The 16,614-nt window shown below is 37.8% G+C and overlaps 1 protein-coding gene across 2 annotated transcripts in view; it reads left to right on the forward strand.

Moving 5' to 3' along the window:
- The window catches only part of Nup153 (nucleoporin 153), a 48,920-nt gene that overhangs the window by 24,725 nt on the left and 7,581 nt on the right, over positions 1-16,614 (forward strand). For both annotated transcript variants that reach the window (XM_041633009.1, XM_041633008.1), the window contains 7 exons: positions 1,713-1,850; positions 2,329-2,424; positions 3,709-3,793; positions 5,674-5,796; positions 7,629-8,237; positions 12,597-12,788; positions 13,799-14,662. In XM_041633009.1, coding sequence (XP_041488943.1) covers positions 1,713-1,850; positions 2,329-2,424; positions 3,709-3,793; positions 5,674-5,796; positions 7,629-8,237; positions 12,597-12,788; positions 13,799-14,662 — 2,107 coding nt within the window. The remainder of the gene's footprint in view (positions 1-1,712; positions 1,851-2,328; positions 2,425-3,708; positions 3,794-5,673; positions 5,797-7,628; positions 8,238-12,596; positions 12,789-13,798; positions 14,663-16,614) is intronic.

Genomic DNA, 16,614 nt, shown 5'->3' on the forward strand with positions numbered 1-16,614 from the left:
CAGCCAGTTTAATCGCTGAGCCATCTCTTCAGCCCTCCCTCCCCACTTCATTCTTTAAATGTGATTTCAGCCAAGCTAACTCATTTAAGGTCCTCATTACCCTCTAAGAAGATGTCCAACTTACTAGTTCATTTAAATTTTAGACTGTAGGGCTTTTTAAAATTTTACATGTATTGGTGTTTTGTGCATGGAATACTTACGGGGGCATTGGATTCTTTAGATTGGAGCCATGGACAGTTGTGAGCCACTCTCTATGTGTTGGAAATCGAACCTGGATCTCTTAATCACTGAGCCATCTCTCCAAACCCAGGGACATAATGCTTTGACTCACTTGTCTCTAGTTAATATTTCTCAGTATGCTTATTGACCCATAGTGTGTCCAGAAGTATATTTTAAAGTTTTAAACTTATATTTCATTGATGGTGAATTTTTTTCTGGTATGTGTAAATGTGGGCACACACGTGCCAGGGTACATGTGTAGAGGTCATAGAACAACATTAGACATTGATCTTTGCTTTCTCCTTTGTTTGAGACTGGGTCTCTTTGTTGTTCATAGCTGTGCATGCCAGGGTGGTTGGCTGGCAAAGTTCTGGGAATTCATGCCTCTGCTTCCCATCTTGTTAAAGGAACACTGAGATTTCAGATGTTCACCTGCCTCTGGATCTGTGTGGATTCTCAGATTTGAATTCAGGTCCTCACACTTCAGAAAGTGCTTTTTGTCACTGAGTCATCTCTCCAGTTCAGCTTATGTTTAACTTAAAGTTGAATGCCATATCTGTTAGTGTTTGGTTTTATAGTTTGTTACGGAAGTGGCAGTTTTTCTACTCTACCATTTTCTTGGTTAGTTTTTCTGCTGTTCCTTTCAAGCACTAGAATGGAAACTTTGGCAGTTTATGTGCCCCGTCAGGAGAGTTGGGATTATAGATGTAAAGGGCTTTGGCTCCTTGCTGGTCTGGAGGTTGTTTCTGATTGTCACTGGAGTGTTGTGAATTGACGGACATGTCTCTGTCTTGAAAGAAAACTGGAGCTTTGAATGTCTTTTGATCATAAAATAGGTACAATTTGTAGTTTTTATGGTGTATTGCTTTGCTTTTTAAAAAGATATTTCATATGTTGGTAAGTGGGACATGTGTACATGGTTGTTCTTCTAAGACCATGTATGGCTTTGTGTTGTAGTGGAACCATAATTGTGGTACAGAGGAAGACATTGCATTTAAAAAATACTTGGGGGGGCGGGGAGAGAAATTATTCTCATGGCCTTCCATGAATGAGAGAGGGAGGAGGAGAGGGAGGGGTTGAGGGTGCTGGAGAGAGGGAAGCACACAAGTGCCATGGTGCATGTGTGGAAGTTAGTGGGTAACTTTTACGAGTTGGTTCTCTTCTTCCCTTTTGGGCTCTGGGGATAGAACTCAGGTTGCCAAAGCTTCTGCAGCAAGCAGTTCTACCTACTCAGCCATCTTGCTAGCTCCCCTCTCATTTTTATAAAGTAGAAAATTGGCGCTGAAATTAAATTACATGGCAGTTGGTGGCACAACTGGGAATTTAATTAAGTCTTTAGGTTTTTAACTCAAGACCTCTTGTTAATGTTATTGCATGGGGCCTATTTTCTTCCTGTTTAAACTTGCTCATAACTATGTCAATTCTCCTTGAAAATAAGTAGATAAAAGTATGACATGAAAGATGACATCATTACAAAACATGCTGTGTTTTAGGAAGTGGAAGTACCAGTGTTACCGCAGATCTCTCTACCAATCAGCAGCTCCTCACTGCCTGTCTTCAGTTTTAGTTCCCCTGTGACCCCTGCTTCCTCATCGTCACCAGTCAGTTCTTCTCAGTCCTTACCAAACAAGGTACAGAACCCCACTCTGAATGGAGTGACTTCTTTTCTTATTCCTTTTAATCCAGTACTTTATGTTAAAATGGTTTTTCACTGTAAAAGTCAGTAATTCAAAGTAAAAAGAGAAAAATGAAAAAATATTGGGGATTTGGTGCTGGAAATTAATTCTAGGGCCCTTTTCATTTTGGGAAGTCTCCACTCTTACCCCAAGAATGAAAATGGTGTTTTATTATTTGTTAAAATGTATGTTTACAGTGGGATTATTCCAATCTGATAACTGTCTATGCTCTAGACTGAAAGTGAGAAAGTTGATCTCCAGTGTTCCCAGTTCAAAAAAGCAGTTGTTAGTGTTTTGTTTTAAGAAGTCAAAAGTATTTTAGATTTAAGTGGAAAGAATGCTGTTATTTCTTTCAATTAATGTCTTAAAGTCTATTTTATCATTCATAAATAATATCTTTTTGTGACATTTCTCACTACTATGAAAAATGCAGGCACAGACGTCTCTGGGCAGCACTGGCAGTCCTGTGTTCACATTTTCATCTCCCATTGTAAAGTCTACGCAGGCAGATGTGCTACCTCCAGCGTCTGTAAGTACCCAAAAAAGAGTGGTTCAAGATTGACTCCAAAGCCAGAGTGTTTTATTTTTAAATCAAACCTAAGATTTCATTGGTAGTCAAACACTTCTTCAAGTTAAAAATTCAGTATACAGCAAATAGGTGTTTTGAAATTTTTAGTGCATATTTAGATAGGTGTGTGTGCATTTTCTTCTGTATCATTTGTGCAGTTAAAGTGAACATATTTTGATTTCATTAGCATTTTTCCAGTTATTCCCAAAGAAGGACATTCATTTGCATTCATTTATACTCTAGAAATTTAACATGACTTTGTTGTAGTGTATAGTCAGGGTTCCCTTGTAACTTCAGAGAGTCCTATAATGCTGATTAATTGCTATCCACCATAGATTAGATGAAAAGACCTTAGCAATTACATCATTGCATTTAAAATCTCCTGAATCACTTTTAATCTTGAAAATTCTGTTTGGGGTATTGTTATACAGTATATATTTGTTTCTTTGTAATTGGGAACTATTTGGGTAAGAATAATATATACATTTAATGTTCCTCCTGACTAAATTTCCATCATATATATCATCTTTACATACTGTCTTTAGGGGTTTTGTTTTGTTTTTTGAGGAAAGATCCTACCGTGTAGCCCTTGCTGGTCTAGAACTCATTATATAGGCTAGTCTAGTCTTGAACTCACAGAGATCACCTGCTTCTGCTTCCTGAGTGCTGGGATCAGAGGCCACACTTGGCTTGCTTTCAGGTTTTTGGCTGTATGCTTGTTTTTTATTTTATTTATTTCTTTTTGTCATAGCTAGACATTACAGGTAAATGTAGTTTTCTTGCATCCTTGTCTCCCAAACCTCATATTTGTAAGATGGTGTTCAAAGGTCCAGGACCTGGGGATTAAGATCTCCTAAATGTTTTATGCAATGCTTTGAAAGAAGAAAATGCATAAGAATTTAAGATGCTGTCAAACTACATGCCGTGCTGTTAATATAATTTTTTTATTCACTACATACAGTTTTTAATTTATTTAGTTGAGAAAGTATCTGGTTATGTTGTGTAGGCTGACTTCAAACTGGGCTCAGGTACTTCTTTCTTCTTTAGCCTCCCTGATATGGGACTAGAGCCATGCATCAAGGTACTCAGTACTTATTTAGTTCATGAGTTCTAAATTTAGGAATTGCAAAATAGGAAAAACTTATCTTTTATAATCAGTAAAATATAGTATCCCCTTTGATTAATGTAAAGCTGAGTTTTATTTCATGATATTTTGACAGCTTAAAATATCTTTTCTCATTATAGATTGGATTTACATTTAGTGTGCCTGTTGCAAAAACAGAACTTTCTCGTTTTAATAGTTCTTCAGAACCAATTTTAAGTAGTTCAGGTAAGTGAAAAATATGTTTCACAATCTTTACCAAAAAACAAAACCACAAACAAACCCTTATGTTAGAAGAGCATTTCAAATTCTCCATTAGTCATTCTTGAAAGTATTTACATTTGAAGAAAATCAGCTCGGAAAAGTCAGTGGAAGCTATTCCAGCAGTGCTCTTTGTTATAGTGAGTCACATTTAACTGTTGTAGTTTGCTTTATGGTGAACTGGTCATGATGTTGCATTTTTTCACTATAGGTAGGCAGAATAAGGTATTAAGTTTTTTGTCACATTTTAGTACAATCCGAAGATTTATTTACATTGTAGTTGTGATGAACCTGAGTGTTGATTACTTTCACTTCATAAACGTTTTTATTTATGCATTTTTGGCTTCATCAGATAAGTGATGCGTCATTTCTGAACAGAAGAAACACTGCATCACGAGTGATGAAATTAGTCAGATCATTAAAACAGTTTTTTTGTGGTAGTGGTGGTTTTTGGTGTTTGGGAAATAAGAAAACACCTGAGTTGAGATCTCTAGGTCAAGAGTTTTGAGCAAAGATAATTTAGACAAGAAGGGAAGAAAACGGGGCACAGGGATAGGAACAGAAGCACAGTGGACTTACTTGCTTGTGCTTTTCATGAGGCTGGAGAGTAGCATTAAGTCTTAAATTAAAAACTCCTGTTTTCCATGCTGAAGAAATGGCTTGATTGAGAGTCTCTCTCTCTCTCTCTCTCTCTCTCTCTCTCTCTCTCTCTCATACACACACACTCTCCCTTACTCCCTCACTCCCTCCTTTCTTCTCTTCCTCCCCCACTCCTCACTCACCCACCTCTACTGGTCCTTGCTCATGCTAGGTGGTCACTTATTCTGACACTTTGTTTTTCAACAGGCTCTGTACATCCCTGATTGTCCTGGAACTCACTGTGTAGACCAGGCTGGCCTCCAACTCAAAGAGATTCTTGTTCCTCTGCCTCTGTGTTTTCCTTCTACTGCTGGGGTTAAGGCTGTTGTACATCACCACATCTGGCCACATTGGTTTTTAGAGGATTGGAGATTGTCTCGTCATTTGAGTGCACTGACTATTCTTACGGAGGTCCTGGGTTCATTTCCCAGCACTTACGTGACTGTTTACAACCATCTCTTAATTCTTTTTTTTTATTCATTATGTATACAATATTCTGTCTGTGTGCCATCTCTCCAGCCCCCATCTCTTAATACTTTTGCCAGGAGATCTGACTTGTTTTTGACCTTTATGCATGCCAGACATACACATAGTGCATATACATATTTGTAGGCAAAGCATACAAATATTAAAACTAGTAAAAATTACTTTGCCTTATGTTTACTAAAATCAGTAAAGTTATGATTATTGAATGTGAAAGCAAAGTGATAATCACTTATTCAGCCATTATCAGCAGCTGCTAATCTCTATATATAAATCTTATTTTCTGCTCTGTTTTACCACAGTTGTACTACAACGGGGATATTTTTAATCATAGCATGGGTTTCTCGGTGTGAAACCAGTTGAAAATGACTTTGGTTAGATTTTTTCAATTGCTATTGATCAGATCTATTATTTCAGGTATTGGACAAACTTCCCATTTGTCATATATGGCTATTGCTTCAGTTTGTCTTCCAGGGAGCTCACTGGCTGACAGTTTTTTTTTCTCTGCGTGGGGGCTTGAAGGGAATGTACAATGTAAGAAATAGTTTTTACTTTTGCAATGGCAGATTACCTCTGCTCTTTTTTACTTGCCCATTATTTTTGAATTGCAGTGACTTTCAAAGTTTTAGAAACTGATCAAAAAGTTGTTTTTGAAATTGTTTTAACTCTAATCCACTGGTATTTTTTCTTGGCTTAATAACTTTTATAATTTAAAAAAATTACAGCTCAAGATAACACTGTAGTGAATAGTTCAAACTATAAGAAGCGAAGTGCCACTTGTGAGGACCCTTTTAAACCTGCAAAGATTCTGAAAGAAGGAAGTGTTCTAGACATTCTGAAGACCCCTGGTAAGTGAGTGGCTGCCCTTGTAAAAATCTCTATTGAAACTTAACAGTGTCATGAATGTTGTTAAAATTTAAGTTTTAAAAAAATACATTAAATGCATAGAAAGGTGACTTGTGATTCTTGTAGATATTGTACCATGTCAGTTCTTTAATGAGAACTGTATTAGAAACCTTCACTTAGTTCTTTGTCATTCAAGGAATCCATAAACAGGGAAATCTATCTCTTTAAGTTGTGGATATTGAAAGAGAAGATGCCACCCTTTTCTGTCTTTTTTATTTTTTTTAATAATTTTTTTTATTATTTATTTATTTATTTATTACGTATACAATATTCTGTCTGTATGCCTGAAGGCCAGATGAGGGCGCCAGATGTCTTTACAGATGGTTGTGAGCCACCATGTGGTTGCTGGGAATTGAACTCAGGACCTTTGGAAGAGCAGGCAATGCTCTTAACCACTGAGCCATCTCTCCAGCCCCTCTGTCTTTTTTATTGTCATGCCTTTTTCTGATGAGAGCATTGGACTACTATCTCACAGTATTTTCTAGTTTGGTATATGTACAAATTGGCTAAGTTTGCCAAAGTGTTATCTATTTGAAGGATAATGCTCAAGACTTGAAAGTTAGTAGTTAGTGCAATGTTTATTTTTTTATTAACATTTTTATATGTACTCAGGTATAGTTTAATTATATATACCTGAGTGACTACATATAAAAACATGTAATAATCAGGTCAGGGTAATAGGTAATTTGAAGAGGATGACTAGAAATTAAATAGGAATACATTTTTCAGTTTGAAGTTAAAGAGAATTTTTAAAGTTTGAATTTTAATGAATAGTATATAGATGTAAGGTTGTTTCTAAATAAGGTAACCTAATAGCCCAGTAGTTCAGTGAATCATTTTAATGAAAGGTACCCTACCATTCTAACCCATAGTTCCATGTGAATATTTTTCTTGGTTGTCAAAATATACCATTAATAAACATTACTCTGAAATTGTATTGAAGAGAGATTTCATGCATTTGACTTCAGTTTATGTGACCAAAATTCCTCTTTGTGAGTGTAGATTGGATCTTAATCACTTTGTATATGTAGGCCTGCCCAGAGGGTTTGCCACATCTTTGGGATTTTCATCAAACTATGCCTTTTTAAAGTTTACTGCAATTAAAGATAATCCTTGTCTAGGCTTGGTGGTGTACAATGTAATTCCAACACTCAAGAGATTGAGGCAGGAGGTGATGCACTCAAGGTTGACCTCAGCTAGATAGTGAGGTATAACAAAATATCCTTAATAATCCTGTTGCATTGGAGGAACTTCTGTCAGATAGTTAATGCCTGTTTGACTTAGCTAGAGTTACTGAGGGTAGATTACCACAGCAATGGATTAAGACTAGGCAGCACTCAAAGATTACAGATATTAAGGTCATTTCACTTAGCTGTGGGAATACCTACAAGGGATGGATGAGGAGGAAGGCTAAGAAGAGTATTAAGTTCATTGCTGCAGAGAGGAGAATAAAATGTGGACAGCAGTGGTACCTGACAGTAAGTTCAAACGAGAACATTAGACTAGAAAGTTTTAGAGGGAGAAAGTGATGTGTAGTGTAAAGATGATCTGTTCTTCATTATACTTAACAGAATTTTAAGTAGGTTTAAGTGCCATATGTACCCAGATTAAATATGATTGTGTAAGTAACCGATAAAAACCTTAGTAGTTCTTGGATGGTATTAACTTGGTGATAATATAAATGTTTTCCTCCCATAATATTGCAGTTAATGCTTTGATTAGCAGAGTCCACTGCCTCATTTTAAAAGAACATTCTTTTATTTCCCCACTGTAGGTTTTTTATCACCAAAGGTTGATTCTCCTGCTGTTCAGCCCACCACTACAAGCCCAGTGGTTTATACAAGACCAGCCATAAGTACTTTTTCTTCTAGTGGAATTGAGTTTGGAGAAAGTTTAAAAGCTGGATCATCATGGCAGTGTGACACATGTCTCCTCCAGAACAAAGTCACAGACAATAAGTGTATAGCCTGTCAAGCAGCTAAACTGTCACCGAAAGAAACTGCTAAACAGGCTGGAATTGGGACACCAAGCAAAAGTGACAAACCAGCTTCTACATCAGGGACAGGCTTTGCAGATAAGTTTAAACCAGCAGTAGGAACTTGGGATTGTGATACCTGTTTAGTACAAAATAAGCCTGAAGCCGTAAAATGTGTAGCCTGTGAAACACCCAAACCTGGCACTGGTGTGAAGCGAGTCCTCACGTTGGCGGTGTCTTCAGAAAGTCCTGTGACTGCTTCCTCTTCTAGCTGCACTGTGAGCACTGGTACACTAGGATTTGGAGATAAATTCAAAAGGCCTGTGGGATCTTGGGAATGTCCAGTATGCTGTGTTTGTAATAAGGCCGAAGACAATAAATGTGTCTCCTGTATGTCTGAGAAACCAGGTATGTTTTACACTTGTATGGAATAGTTTTGCGCTTCGCTTAATTGTGAAACAGTAACAATCTTGGTGTTTTAAGCGGTTGCAGATGGAACATTTCTTCTTAATCCTAATTTTTAAAAACCACCTTGTGGTTAATATTAGACTACCTGTTCACTTAGAATACATTGTGAACTGGTTCATTCTATACTATACCTGCTCTTTTTGTGTACTGTTATTGGGAATATTCCTCTTTGTGATAATTGATGTGGTTGACCAATGAAGATAACTGAAAGCTCTCAGAATGGGGTAGTCTTTCTCAGACCTTCATGCCTTGTCTTCTTTTGTCTGTAGAAATGAGGATGGGGAGTGGTCATTTACAGGAGGTTAAGAGCTAGGCAGTCATGCTTTATGCTAGTGTCTGTTTTCTTAATATTATTGGTGCTACCTGTAGCCATGTGCTGTCTACCAGATTGTACAGTGATTGCAATTTAATTAATTGGTGAAAAATTCTTAGCTTGGTTAGAGAAATGGAATTTGGTTTGAGGTCTTTTTTCAAAGTTAGAATTACTGATTCATTTTTAAATTCTTTTTGGGAGTATGTGGTAATATGGATAGTAATTAACATGTTTGTGTTAGGAGTGAAGACTCCTGCTTTTGTTATATTACATTACATTAGCTGTATTCTGTAATGTGGGGATCTGTTACTAGCCAGATTCCTTGCCTGAACTCTTAAATCATGCCCCTATTTCTAATTTCTTCTGGTGTCAAAAACGAGCTATCAGAATCCTCATTCTAAATATTTGACTCTTCCCATCTGGCACTGTCTCCTCACCTCAGAAAAGGCATGCAGGAAGCTAGAACTCTGAGTTGTCAAAGTTGTCAAACTTTGAATCAGGAAGTAAATATATGCAGGAACAACGGAATCCTATGAAAACGACACCAGCTTTACTCTGGGCACAATGCCCTGTCATTTTCAGCACAGGGATGATTTGGTCAAATTTTAATTTTTTTCTTACTAGTTTTTAGATAGGTTCTAACTACGTAAGCAGAGGTTCTAACTATGTAAGCATTGCTAGTCTGGAACTTGATACAAACATAACATACATACCACACATACATGTACACACACACACCAAATTTGGCCTGGAACTAGAAGTCACTTGCCTCTGCCTCCAGCCCTCATTTTTTTGGGGGGGGGGGATTGTGTGTTTGTGCATCTGTTTATAAGCACATGTGTGCTAGCCTGTAGAAGCCAGAAGATGGTATTGGATTCCCTGGAACTAGACTTAGAGGGAACTAAAATCTTTTAAAGAGCAGCAAGCAATCTTAAGTGCTGAGTCATATTTCTAGGCTTAAACTTTATTTTTAAAATTATTTATAGATTTATTCGTTTTATTTTATGAGTGTTTTGCCTGTATATGTTATATGTATGTCTGCATGCATGAATGTATGTATGTGTACCATGGAGGTCAGATGAGGGCATCAGATCCCCTAGAATTAGAATTAGGAATGGTTGTGAACAGTGTACTTCAAAGGCATCTTTTTTTTTTTTTTTTTTTTTTTTTTTGGTTTTTCGAGACAGGGTTTCTCTGTGGCTTTGGAGCCTGTCCTGGAACTAGCTCTTGTAAACCAGGCTGGTCTTGAACTCACAGAGATCCGCCTGCCTCTGCCTCCCGAGTGCTGGGATTAAAGGCGTGCGCCACCACCGCCCGGCTTTCAAAGGCATCTTAAGAAGATTATGAGTAATGTAATGGCAGATAATGGTGATAAGGAATGAGATGATGGAGTTGATAAGGGAGGATTTAGAACAATGTATGGTTAAAGATAGATTAACTTCACACTGCTGAGGTTGGCATTCAGATATATTTGTGAGGCCTTTGGCTACATCATAGGGCCTACAGCTCCTTACTTAGGGCTGGGGTGTAGATTGAGGAGATCATAGGAAATAGTTTGATATTTGAAGTCAAATGAGTAGATGTGAGTTGAGTGAATTAAGGGATAGAGCTCCAAGCTGAACTCTGCTAATTTAAGGGCCTGGAAGAAATCAAACATTGAACTTGGATTAACCATATAGAGGAAAACACTGTGGCAGAATAATCTCTGAAGAAGGTGACTAGAATAAGACCAAGACTAAGTGTTTTAGTAAGGGAACTATTCATAGAAAAGATAGAAAAGATGACCAGGCTGGGAAGAATACTGCAAAAGATGTGACAGGGTTCTTGCACTCATGAACCTTCAATGACATGCATAAGACCTGCACAAGACCATGCATATCTGCCAACATTCCAGCACAAGTGGGAGAAGGGCTTATGAAGTCCCGTTCCTGTTTGCTTTTGGCTGTTGAGGGAGGGAGACTGTTTTTTCAGTTATGAGCCCCCTGATAGGTTGCTCATGTCCAAGTGGTTAGTCTACATGTGTGTTTTACATACATCCAAATAACAACTATAGAAGAGGACATACATTTTTAGACGTGGGTGGAGGTCATGGGAGTTCTTGGAATATAGGAGAGGTGGATATGATGAAAATACATTGTACTCATGAAATTCTCGAAAAGAAATGAGAAAACTCAACAATAGCAGAAGGCTCAGACAGATTGATTGTACTTGGGAAATATAAAGACTGGGGCCTTCTAGATAAGCTTATAAAGCAGGGAAGTGTGGGTTGCAGATAGAGATGAGGAAATGGTTACACTAGTGCTTAAAACCATCACTGAAGGTGAGAGATACTTTGTCAGGTAGGTAGTGGATCAGTGACGGACACCAGACAGCAGTTTTGCTGACAAAAGAGAATAGAACATATTTAAAACTGTTGAGACTGTTTCCATGACTATGGGAGAATGAACAGGTAGAGGTTGTGTAGATGGACCCAAGGATAAGTGGCTGTATCTGGGCTCTGGTTTATACATCATACCTTGATTCCTCTTTCCAGTGTCATTTGAGTGAGTCATTACCTTTATTTTCTTACTCCTTTCTGTTTTCTTCCTCTTTTGCACACTTAAGATCTGTCACTTGCTGGTTGTGTTACCATATGTTTGTTTATATATTTTTTCCCTTTTAGACCAGGAGCATATTTGTTTCATATTATTTTAGTAATCTTTATGTCTTATAATTCAGTTACGTTAATAAATACCTGTAAAATAGCTTCTAGTGAGAATGTGTAAAAGTAATAATAGGCTTGGGACTGGTCTGTGGGAAAATTATTTTTCAAATAATTTCAATGTAGCCGGGCGATGGTGGCGCACGCCTTTAATCCCAGCACTCGGGAGGCAGAGGCAGGTGGATCTCTGTGAGTTCGAGACCAGCCTGGTCTACAGAGCTAGTTCCAGGACAGGCTCCAAAGCCACAGAGAAACCCTGTCTTGAAAAACAAAAAAAAAAAAAAAAAAAAATTTCAATGTAGATGGCCATGCATTTTGTGTTTTGCCTGAAATTTACATCTTGTATTTTACATGTCTGTAATAATTGAAGGAATTTGGACATTATTAAGGACATGTGTGGCCCTAGCTGGCTCGAAACTTGTTACAGAGGCCAGACTGATCTTGAACTCAGCTGCTTTGCCTACCTCTGCCTCTTGGAGTGTTGGAATTAAAGCCATGTGCCAGCAAACCCAGCCCTTTAGTCATAGAAACCCTAATTTTTCACATTTTCTCTTTAAATGCTGTTACTGGGAATCAAATTCAAGTTTCTTGTTTTTGAAAGATATGTACTTGACTGACTAAGCCATCTCCCCAGGTCTTAGCCCCTAATTTGTGAAAATATAGCCCACCTGTTTTTCTCATTCCACGTGTCTGTGTGGGCTGTGTACATGTATATGGTATGCGTGTCTGTGGTGGCCTGGTCTTTTCCCCTATCTTATATTTTGATGCTGGGTCTCATTAAAACACAGAGCTGGCTAATGTGATTAGTCTGCTTGCTAGCTAACTTGCTCTAAGGTTCCCTTGTTTTCACCTTCCAAGGCTGGAATTATAGGTGGGGCATGCCTATAATTCTCAGGGATCTCAGAGGGGAACTGTGGTCTTTTCGTTTGTTTGTAAGCACTTGAACCACTAAACCATTATCCCAGTCCCAAATTTTAAACAGATAAACTGGGATTAGCTCAAACTTGAATTTAAGAGTAAGCTCACTAAGGTTATAGCAAGATGTTCATTTGCAGTGTTAAATGAAATATGAGAAGTCTGTCCTATTTAGAACAATATAAGGCTCCCTTTCTGGCTGTGTGTATGGTTTAATAGGAAGCGTTAAGGAAATTTGAAAAAAAAATGTGTAGTCAGTGGTGTCATTAAGGATGGTACTACAAGAGTGAGTTTCAGGATGTCCAGGGCTACCCAAAGATGGTATGATAATGTAAATTAAATTTTTCATCAGTTTTCCCATTGCTTCTAGGTTCGGTATCTGCCTCAAATAGCAGCCCTGCCTCTGACTCTCTGTCTTCTGGAGGCTGTCTAGGATTGGATAAGTTCAAAAAACCTGAGGGCAGCTGGGACTGTGAAGTGTGCCTAGTGCAAAATAAAGCGGACTCTACCAAGTGCATAGCATGTGAAAGTGCAAAGCCAGGCACAAAGTCAGAGTTTAAAGGTAAGGCGTTGAAAGAAGCTCTCTAATACCTAGTTACAAGTGAATATATGGGGGCAGATTTGTTTTTCAAGGAACCCATTCTCTGAGTAATTATGGAAAATGAGACATGGTCCTTGGGTTTTTTGTTTTTCTTTTTTGTTGTATTTGTGGATGATAGTAAAATCAAATTAGTTGCATCTTAGTGTTAAGATCTGTGTATCTGGGTAAGGAATTTTGTGTTACTCAGTTTCCAGGTTGGGGTATGAACTTGACTCTTCTATAACTGAAAACTTAACACCCTTAGGACTTTACTTTAAATCATTTAGCCTCTGATTATGTCTGAGTACAAGAGAACTCTTGGCACAAATGGTGGCATAGGCCAGTAATCTAGTATTTGCATCACCCAAAAGCCTGACCTTTTTCCCCCCTGGCTTTTTTCTCCCCCGAGGCAGAGTTTCTCTGCCTTGGAGCCTGTCCTGGAACTCTATCTGTAGTCCAGGCTGGTATCAAACTCTTTCCCCAAAGGTAGTAGCAGTGGCTAGTGCAATGCTTTACCTTCCAAAAGGGCTTTTTATACCTGTTGTAAGCAAACACTGCCATTTAGATGTTGTGATTTCCTTCTTTCTTGTCAGGAAGTTTGTATATCACCTACCTTTTGTTTTCACATTTGTTTTTATTCAGGGTTACTTTTGCCATGTTTTTGGTTTTTATCCTTCAGGCTGCCTGGACCTCATAGTATTTTGTGTGTCTCAATTTATCATAAGACAAATCTCAGCTCTAAAATTGCTGAGTTTTAGAGGATATATGATTTCGATTTTTTTGTAATCATTCATAGTTTCGATCTCTAGCTACTGGATGGGGAAGTACCTGCTGTTCTCAGTGTCCTCACCAACACATGTTCTCTTACCTTTGTGGACCTTCCAGTCTTAGAGATGGAAGTGGCATATAGGCCTTTTCAGAGCTGTCCTATGATGTGGTTTTCAGGATAAGCACATTAATTTGGTGTCTTTTTGTGTTTTCTATTTTTGAAGGCTTTGGGACATCTTCATCTTTAAATCCAGCACCCTCAGCCTTCAAATTTGGTATCCCATCATCCTCTTCTGGACTTTCTCAAACTTTTACAAGCACTGGAAATTTTAAATTTGGAGATCAGGGAGGATTCAAATTAGGCACTTCATCAGACTCTGGGTCTACAAACTCCATGAATACAAACTTTAAGTTTTCTAAACCAACTGGAGATTTTAAATTTGGAGTGTCTTCTGATTCCAAACCTGAAGAAATTAAAAATGACAGCAAGAATGATCATTTTAAGTTTGGACTGACTTCTGGCTTAAGCAACCCAGCTTCTTCAGCTCCATTTCAGTTTGGGGTATCTACTCTTGGGCAGCAAGAAAAGAAAGAGGAGCTCCCAAAGTCTTCATCTGCAGGCTTTAGCTTTGGTGCAGGTGTTAGTAACCCTCCCACTGCTGCTACTGACACCACAGTGACCTCAGATAACAAGAGTGGCTTCAATTTTGGACCCATAGAAACTAAGGGTGTCTCGGTGACCCCTTTTACATACAAGACAACAGAAGCAAAGAAAGAAGATTCTTCTGTTACCAAGGGTGGGTTCACTTTTGGTAAAGTAGAGTCTGCCTCAATGTTTGTTTTGGGAAGGACAGAGGAGAAACAGCAAGAACCTGTTACTTCTACTTCTTTGGTATTTGGAAAGAAAGCTGACAATGAGGAGCCAAAGTGTCAACCAGTATTTTCCTTTGGAAATTCGGAGCAAACCAAAGATGAGAGTTCTTCCAAGCCAACATTTAGTTTCAGTGTGGCAAAACCATCTGTGAAAGAGTCGGAGCAGCTAGCCAAGCCCACGTTTTCGTTTGGAAATCAAACCAGTACTACAACTGGTAAGTACTAAAAAACTGTTTTTTACAAGTTGTGTTTAGAAGTCTTGAGGGAAAGAGCTCAGACTTTTCTGTTTTAATTAATCCAAATACCCATGGCTCTGATGGGATCTAATTTGTGAAATACAGCTGTAATAGAAAGTGCAAGATGGGACACTTTATATATGTCTTTCTATCATTTGGACATTATAATTAAAATTGATGCATTTTTATGTTAAGTTTTTGTTTATAAGTATAATCACTTGTAAACAATCACTCATGGATAATGAGTCAAAGCATTTGAGAAACATAGGCAGTAAATATAATCAAACTCTAAGAAAACAGATAATTTTGAGAACTAAGAAAGGGGGAGGGTAAAAAAAAAACCATTAAAAAGCTAAAGAAGATTGTTGAAGTAAAGCTGTCTGGCCGGTGGAGTAGTAGGAAGAACATCATCTAGAAAGCCTGACTACTGTAATGGGGTTTCCCAGAGCAGTGCAATGACAGACAGCTGCATTTGTAGGGACTTTAAAATTAAATGGTCTAGGGAAATGTTAGAACATTGACGTGAATATTTTCTGAATGTAAAATAAGACACTGAGGCTGGAGCTATGCATACTGCTCTTTAAAGAGGATACAAGTTTGGATCCCAGCACCCATTTTAGGTGGCTCAGAACTGCCTGTAACTCCAGCTTCAGAGATATTTGATGCCTACACACATTCGGTTAAAAATTAAGTTAAAAGGACACTGGTCTTAAAAATGGAAATGACTGAGCTAGCTCTTAATTCAGTGGTAAAGAGAATACTCTCAAAGACTTGGGCAAAGCCCTGGGTTTTATTCCCAGCATCAAACAGTGACTTACAAATGCAATAATCTTGAACCATTTTGTAACTAGCCAGATTCAATCAGACATAAAAGCAAAATGTAGCTATTTTCAGACATGCAAAGATTGTAAATTGGACCCTTTCATTAACATCTTTGAAAAGTAATTTGGAAACACTCAATGAATTATTAACCCCCAAATGAGAAATTCACATAGCCACGAGCAGTTTTTATTTTTACTTGGAAATTTGTGAACAGGCTGCTCCCCCCACCAAAAAACAAGAGAATTAAAATTACTTGTCATTTGATCAGATTTGACCTTACCTTCACCTATAGCATGTTGTGCAGCATTGGAGCTCTGAGATACTGGGAAAGTGGAAAGGAAAGCTTGTTGGGTTATAGATTCATGATTACCATGTAAAAATCTAAAGGTTCCCTCCAAGTTGATAATCAGTAGTTGTACAGCATAAACATGACTTGTATGTTCGAAGTGTTCTAATTTACAATGGTGATGATGCTGAGCATAGAAAATGAACCCATTCCTGGGGGAAAGTAGTTCTCCTGTTCACCTCATTTCAGTTCTTAGATTTTATACATCTTGTCAAGCTAAGCTACTTCTGGAATTTGTAGGAAAAGTGAATGGACAAGGAATTTGAGAATGGCATGCAGGCACTAATTAACAATCTGATGACAGTGTCAGCCAAGGAAATAGATGTGTACATTGCTAATTTAGGGTGCCACAAGTGTGACATTGTGCACTAGTTAGCAGGAGTTAGCAAATGCTGAGGTCCAGTCAGTATTGTGAGGAGGTTAACTGGTTGATTTGTTAATGTGGATAAATTTCTGCTATTGTAAAATGACAAACGGTATGGTCAAACACATAAAAGTACACCTCGTTTCTTCTATCAGGATTTGGTTTCTGAATACAAAGTCAAGTTAGATTTGTATGTGAGGCGCTGTGTATTTCTTATTAAATTTATATACATAGCCACAGGACTTTTTATTTGAATGTTTGAAGGTCTTTGTCTAAAGAGAAAATCCATAAATCATAAAAGGTAGACACTTTGACATTTCAAAGTGTTAATAGATGTTTATTTGATGAGTCAAACTATATAAAATAATCTTAATTTATATAATAGGAACATTTTGTTAG

This window comes from Microtus oregoni, unplaced genomic scaffold (assembly GCF_018167655.1).
Source record: "Microtus oregoni isolate MIOR12 unplaced genomic scaffold, Mior012 000042F_ref0000377, whole genome shotgun sequence".
In the NCBI taxonomy this organism is placed as follows: Eukaryota; Metazoa; Chordata; class Mammalia; order Rodentia; family Cricetidae; genus Microtus; species Microtus oregoni.